Raw genomic sequence first — 7977 nt, forward strand, 5'->3', positions numbered from 1 at the left:
AAATAATGATGGGCCAATATGCATGAAATTCGCAAGCAACAACTTTTCATGAAAAATAGCATAGGTAGGAACTATTTTGTGTAAATACTTCAATCTCAGGGTCCCCTTTGCCCACTGAGCCACTATGCCAAAGGTGAGGAGGCATAGCCTGCTTTTTAGAAGAAATGAAATAAATGCAGTTGGTCGAGTCTACAGTAATCCTGTGTAAAGGCATCTAGCCAATGAGAGGCATTGTCACACAAAAGAGGAATCTGCTTCTGGCACAGATGTCCTGGCAAGAAAGACTACAGTACATATTGTTGCTAAAAGGGAAATGAAAAGTGCTTCCAAAGTCAAGCCTCATTGATTTGGACTAACTGGGGAGAAGGCCAATCTGGATCAGAAAAATGTTTCAATTACAGGAATTGTTTTAAATGCCATTTTATTACTTTCAAGTACATACAGTCAGATAACTGAAGCTAACCAGGGGTTGTTGCCAAGTAGAGTTTCTTTGGAACTCCCCCTACTCGTGGACAGTGAAGTGATTTGTAATTAGAATATAAATAAACAGATACTTCTAAAGCGTTAAAAAAAAAAAGCAAAAAGGCTAAGCATTGACCATGAAATGTTGCTTATATAATTAATTTGCTTAGGAAATTCTTTTCACAGACAGTTCAGTAGGAAAACCTTCATCAAGCCTATGTCTAATTTAAGAGAAATTCCCTACAAGGTTTGAATTTGAATTTGAATCCGTGAGATTTGTTTATTGAAGAAAGCAGAAGTTTAGACAACACTGGAGCTTTATTACACGAGAAATACATAGGAACCAGGATCCAAACCAAACCTTTGCTGTGCCAGGAGTCTCCACTAACCTGGAGAGATGATTCCAGTCTTTGTGGAAGCAAAGAGTAGAATAAAGTCAGTCTATGGTTTTTCCCTTGAATGTACAGTAGGCAGGGGGAGGGCAACAGGACACCATCCTCACAAAGAATTCCTATATTACATCTAAACGTAAGTTGTCTGTTGATGGAACTTGCTCCACGTGTCCCATTTACACTAGATATTCATTCAACACTCAATAAACATTTATTACATGCCAAGGCACAGGGGATAGAAAGATTAAAAAAAAAAAGCATTCCCTGCTTTCAAGGAGATTATATTCTATTGGGTAAATATAACATATACCCTGAAGGGTAAACACAAAATGTGTAAAATGTAAACACAAAAGAATTGAGTGGAAAGATGGCTTCCCTGGGGGAATTATGAAAGGGTTCTTGTGTTGGAGTGGTACCTGAACTGAATGTCAGCAAGACAGAAGAGTTTAGCAAACAGTTGGAAAAAAGACTCAAAATAGAGTTTAACTACCTACCTATCTGTCTGTCTGTCTATCTAACTAACTAACTAGCCCAGGAAGGCGAAGGGGAAATACAGAAAAAAACTGCTTTTAATTTTTTATAGTAAAACAAACCTAACCATGATGGTCTGAACATGTCACTCAAAAAGTTCTAGTGGTTCCCTCCTGCTTCTTAGATAAAGTACAAACCGCATTGTTTGGCATGTACAGCCTTTCACATTCTTTCTTCTGCCAGCTTTTCCAGGCTTTAGTACATATTACTCTCCCTTCTGAACTCCATGTTGACCTACTGCCATCCATTTTCCATCTCAATGCCTGTGTACAGGCCATCTTCCCTTCTTACCCTAACTCCTATACTTGGGACACTCTTCCTCACCTCTGATTTGTAGAATCTCTAACTTCTTTTGAGGTGGAACCCACAGAAGGCCCATCTTTATCTTTCCAGTCGATAGTGGCCTCCCCCTTTGAATATGTTTGGCATTTCCTTATCTGTGGTTCCCCTCTCCCAAAAGAATGTAAACTCCTTGAGGACAGGAACTGTTAAGCTCCCAGTGCCTGGCACATAGCAGAGACTTAAAACTGACTGGTTAACGTTTAAAAAATGTTTTAAAATGTGTTCAAAGTTTATTATATGATGTTATGGAAATACTTGTTTTATTCCACAAATTAAAAATAAAATAAAAATAAAAATGATTGTTGAATGAATGGTGCCAGGCCAGCAGTTACCCAGTTATAGAATTTTCCACAAAATATTCCACTTGCTTTCAGCCTGGAAAAGGGTTTGTGGTAGGGTGAGGGGGCGAGGTGAATATCCTAATACAAGGACTTGTAATTATGCTCCTTGTTAGGAAGGAGATGTTAAAAAAGTCCCAGGAAGTCAGCAAGCAAAATAATTCTACTTCGAGCCTCTGAAGCAGAAATTCAAAATAACAGAAAGACATGCTGATCTATGCCCAAAGTGAGATAAGAAGTCTGATGAGAGCCTGTATTTGGCTGTTTAATCAAATTGACTTTTACCTGATTTGATTCCTTTAATGGGATAAGTAGCATGTGCCAGAAAGTTGGGATCGCTGAACATATCCTCCTCATAAACAACAAAACGTAGAAATGCGAGATTTGGGTCATAAATTTCAAATGTCACTTTTTCCTGAGTAGACGCCCAGACTGGACTCAGGCCATTATCATCTGGAATAAAACCAAAGCTCATAAGAGAGATTTTACTTTCACACCCATCTAGCAAAGACATTCATTCCACAGAAGTTTTCTATTTAGGTGCTTTGAAAAATACCTTGATACCCACAGGAGGCACTACAGGCTTAAAGCAATATAATTAAGCTTAGAACTCCACAAAGACCCTACACTTCCAGGATTTCCATAGCCCACAAAACATGAGCTTTTCCCTCTTTCTTTGCCATAGGCCTAAGGGAACAAGGTTTTCCCAGGTGAGGAAAGGTACTGATTTTCACTCCCTCACATGGAGTATCTGTGCCATTACCCCTCTGCTCCCTCCCCACCCCCATATAAGTTCCTTGAGGGAGGAGATTGTTTCCTCTTTTTTTCTGTATCCCAGCCCCAACACAGTGCTTGGCACACAGTAGGCTCTCAATGCATACATGTTAAATTGAATAGATTTAAGCTCCTGCTATGTACAAAGCATTATCCTTGGCATGTAGAATACAAAGATAAAATAAGGTGCAGTTCCTGCCTCAAAGGAACTTTCAATATGGTAGCGGGATGAGATAAATACACACGTTACTAAATTACGTTACAAGGGCTTTGGAGAGAACCAATGAAGCAAGAGAGGCTCAAGAAAGGACACCTAGTTGGATAGCATCAGGGAAAGCTAGGGAGCACAGTGGAGAGTGTGCTATACCAGGAGTCAGGAAGAGGAGTTCAAATCCGCCTTCAGACACTTTAACAACAATAATAATAACAACAGCAGCTTACTATCTGCCAGGCACTGTGCTAAGTGCTTTCCAAATATTATCTCATTTGTTCTTCACAACAACCCTGGGAGGTAGGTGCTCTTATTAGCCCCATTTTACAGATGAGGAACTGAGGCAAACAGAAGTTAAGTGACTTGAGCAGAGTCACACAGCTAGTAAGTGTCTGAGGCCAGATTTAAACCTAGGTCTTCCTGATTCCAGGCCCCAAGCTCTATCCACTGCATCACCTAGCTGCCTAACTGTGTAACCTTGGGCAAGTCACTTAACCTGTTTGTTTCAGTTTCCTCAACTGTAAAATGGGAATAAAAAAAGCACCTAGTCACAAGGTGAGGATCAAATGAGATAACATTTGTAAAAGTGCTTAGCACAGTGCCTATACATAGTAGGTGCTTAACAAAGACCTATTCCCTTCCTTACTTCATGAAAGAGGTAGCATCTGAGCTGGGCCTTGACAAAAAGAATAAATAGTCTTTCCCCCTCTGCCTCCCTCTCCTCCTCTGACCGAAGGAGCTAAAGGGGTGAACACACCTCCATGTACAACTGCCCTGGTATTACTGTCTACTATACCTGCCAGGAGTAAATGGAAGATTAAGGGGCAAAAAGGATGGAGAAGGTCAGGGGCAAGTCTGGAAACACTGACAGACAAGGACATAAGAAAGAGACAATGAAGACAGACTGGTAGAATGAGTAACTGAATAAACGAATGAATGGATGAATGAATGAAAAAGCATTTAAGCAATTACTGTGTACCAAACACTATGCCAAAGACTAGACTTACCAGGAAAAATGTGAAACAGTGCCTGCTCTCAGAGTGTTCACACTCTAATTGTTGGGGACATAGTTTGGGGGTTTCTAAATGGGTTTGGAAAAGTCCCTAAGAGGGTACCTAGCCATCCCAGTCCCCACCCTCACCATTCTTGGAGCCCAGCACCTGGACAAAATGGCCCCCTGGGTCGCCCTACCCAGCGTTCTGTTTCAGACGGGGGCAATGTGGCATCACAGCCGTGCTCAGCTTTGCCTGGGGGCCTAGACACCATTTTCTTCTCATTCCCCAGCCACTGTAAACTCAGGGAGGGATCTCTTCAGTGAATTTATGCAAATGTCCTTTCTGACCTAAAGACCAAAGAATTGGGTTCCATACCCCCATTATGTTTACTCAGGACCACAACCCATGCTCCTTCTTCTACTCATGATCATAACCACTCAAAATGCTTGCCTCCTTTTCCCCCATGCATTCAAATCTTTTAGGAAGGAGGTAGGATTTGAGCTTGGCCTCAAAGACAAACAAGATTTGAATAGATGAATAGGAAGGGTGGTGGAAAGAGCCCTGGATTTTAAATCAGAGGACCCAAGTTCAAATCTCAGCTCTGTAACTATGAGTTATGTAAGCTATGAGTTGCTGAAAAAGTCTTTTCACAACATTATCTTTTAAATGAGAGGGCTGGATTAGATGATATCTCAGATCCCTTCCAGTTCTAAAATCTTATAATCCTTTGAGGACCCAGTGAGCATTTCAAGTGGGTACCATGGCAAGTTCAGAAGGCTGACGAAAGTTGTATTACTGCATGAGCACAGCTGAAATAATGAGCCTGATTCTCTATTCTACAGGTCAGAAGAGTCATCCTTCCTCCTTCCTTAAGCGGCTTGGCATGAAATCTCTCCTTTTCACTCCAATAATAATTGGTCTGTACTATTCATGTGGCAATTAATAACACAGTGTCTTCTAACATCTCTGCCACCATCCCCTCATACTGTCATTTCAATCTTGTCATTTAATTTTCCATATGTTAGTATCTGACCTCCCCAAGTAGACTGTGAGGTTCATGAAGGCAGTAGCTGGGCCTGGGCTTCACTGTATACTCCACACTGCCAAGCATAAGAAGATAGTCAATAAGTTTTAGTTGATTTTAACTGACATTGCAAAGTTATAATAGATGTTACAGTAGATAGAACAAAAGGCCTTGGAGTAAAGAAGGCATGAGTTTAAAACCTCAGATACCCACTAGCTGGGTGACCCTGAGTAAATCATTTAACTTCTTTCTACCTCAGTCTCCTCATCTGTAAAACGAGGATAACAATAGTACCTACTTTGGGCAGCTAGGTGGCACAGTGGAAAAAGTACCAGGGCGGAGTAAGGAAGACCTGAGTTCAAATGTGTCCTCTGATACTAGCTCTGTGACCCTGGGCAAGTCACTTTACCCTGTTTGCCTCAGTTTCTTCATCTATAAAATGAGCTGGAGAAGGAAATGGAAAACCACTCCAGTGTCTTTGTCAAGAAACTCCTCCAAAAAAGGGGTCGTGAGGAGTCAGATGTGATGAAACAACTCAATAACAATGACACTACACTGAGTTGCTGTGTAGGTCAAATGAGTTAACAGGTGAAGCATTTTGCAAACCAAAAAGTGGTATATAAACACTACCCACTATCATCATTATTATGATTATTACTAATACTAATAATGAAAACCACATGAGCCCACAGTCAATTATATACCACCCTGCTAGGGAAGGCATACCTAAAAGCAATTCAAGTATCAACCAAGCCAGGAAGAAATGCTGGTTTTAATACCATTGTCAGGGTCCCTGCTGCTCAACTGGTCCTTTCATTTCCCCCGGAACGATTACTAGCTCATGAGGGGAAAGAATGTCCTCAAAAGAATCTGCAGGGGACCCAAACCCTTGTTTGAGCCCCAAATCTGCTCAGAAGATGTGATTCTCCCTCCAGAAACTGATGCTGAAGGCTCCCAGATGAACAAGGATGATCTGTGAAACCCAGGAGATTTGCCCTAATTAAGTCAAGTTCCTCAAAGGCTCCAAGGTTTGTCTCTTGAGCTGCCCAAGATTAAAGGCTGCATTCATCAGGGAAACCCTATGGAAACAACAATCTTCTAGAGTTCACTTAACCTGTGTGACTCTGGGTAGTGCCTCAGGTCAAAGACATGGATAGGACTGCTGGCTACAAAGGAGTTTACTTCTACTTAGCACAGGAGGAAGGAATGTGTCACAGCAGAGGTCCAGGCATTGAAGGCCCATGTGCTGCAGGCCCTGGCATGACACGCCCATATCCTCCAGCCCATGATAACTCCAGGACACACAGGCAGTATTTACCCTGCTCTTGTACCCCCAGAAGAGGTAAGTGCCCAGTCTACCAATCAGGAAAGTCCCATGAGACAACATCACAACTTCTGAATCATTTTTTGGGCCAGAGAGCCAAAGAAACACAGAGCTGAGACCACCAGAATTCCTACCCTATCAGGTGCCAATATCTAATTATCACAATAAAGAAGCAGCCACTCAAGACAACCTTCCAATAATGACAAAAGTGCTGGATCTGGGGTCAGGAAAATATGGGTTCAAAGCCAGCTTAATAGCTATGTGACTCTGGGACAGTCATTCAACCTCTCTCAGCCTCAGTTTCCTCACCTGAAAATGGGAATAATAGTAGCATCTACCTCACAGGGTTGTTTTGAATGTAAGTAATGAAGTAATATATGTGAAGCACTCTGTGAACCTTCAAGTGCTAAATAAATGCGTGCCATTATTATTAGCTGCTTGGATCTATCTCATGCTAAATAAGTATGAGGCCTCAATCAAAAACATATTTTTTAAGTGCTTCAAAGATTCACAGCAGAAAGAAATTGCCAACCAACAGATCCAGTGACTGTGAGCTCCCGGAGAGCAAAGACCGATTGTTTTCGCCTTTCTTTGCACCACCAGAGCTCAGCACAGGCTCTGGCATTTCATAGGCACTTAATCAATACTTGTTGACTGACTGACTGAGGACTGGATATGCCAAGTCCTCAGGACCCTCTTGAACAATGCCTGTGCATTACCGCTGTGAACATTAAGAAAAACAAAATCTCAGACAGAAATGAGCCCACTTTCCTCAGACACTCTCTCTGGGATGATCTGGCCTTGTTGAGTTCACTAGGACATTGCTAGCCTCAGTCAATGCCTACAAACTGAAGGCAAACTGAATGTTCAGAGTTTGAAGTCCAAAAGGAATGCGAGTCATATGATAACAGTGAAATACCCATTTTTTCTTCTGTGTGCAAACTCAGAAAGTTGCCATGTACACACCTTACCATCACTGGCATCCATTTTGGATGATTTAAAAGGGCAGCTAGGTGATACCGTGGATAGAGCACTGGAATTGGAATCAGGAAGACTCTTCTTCATGAGTTCAAATCTGGCCTTAGACACCTACTAGCTGTGTGACCCTGAGCAAGTCACTTCACCCTGTGTGCCTCAGTTTCCTCATCTGTAAAATGAACTGGAGAAGGAAAAGGCAAACCATTCCAACATCTTTGCCAAGAAAACCCCAAATGGGGTCACAAAGAATCAGGAGTCAGACGTAACTAAAACAATTCCATAACAACATGATTTAAAAGAAAGGAAGGTTATTAGCATACTTACTCACTACAGTCGTCTTGAATTTGTTGTTATCATACTCAGTCCCACAAATTTCCACCTCTACAAATGGACAGGCAATGCTTCGTCCAAGCTTGGGTAGATGGCGAGCCCCCAGGACCTAGGACACAAAGGACATCAGTCATTCCTGGATCCCCTCCCCCTAGTGTGTTCTACACTCTTCAAAGCACTAACCGCAACTAGCAGTCATTCATATGAAAGTCGAAAGCTCTGCTACACCCAGGGAAGCTACTCTTCTCTTTGATGTATAGAGAACAATGATATGAC

At 41.9% G+C, this 7977-nt stretch overlaps 1 protein-coding gene across 2 annotated transcripts in view; it reads right to left on the bottom strand.

The window, feature by feature from the left end:
• Positions 1-7977, bottom strand: part of PLCG2 (phospholipase C gamma 2) — a 163016-nt gene that overhangs the window by 12649 nt on the left and 142390 nt on the right. For both annotated transcript variants that reach the window (XM_020992634.2, XM_078149768.1), the window contains 2 exons: positions 7696-7810; positions 2351-2518 (listed from right to left, as the gene is read on the bottom strand). In XM_020992634.2, coding sequence (XP_020848293.1) covers positions 2351-2518; positions 7696-7810 — 283 coding nt within the window. The remainder of the gene's footprint in view (positions 1-2350; positions 2519-7695; positions 7811-7977) is intronic.

The sequence above is a fragment of the Phascolarctos cinereus genome, unplaced genomic scaffold (genome assembly GCF_003287225.1).
Source record: "Phascolarctos cinereus isolate Bilbo 61053 unplaced genomic scaffold, phaCin_HiC Scaffold_2;HRSCAF=192, whole genome shotgun sequence".
In the NCBI taxonomy this organism is placed as follows: Eukaryota; Metazoa; Chordata; class Mammalia; order Diprotodontia; family Phascolarctidae; genus Phascolarctos; species Phascolarctos cinereus.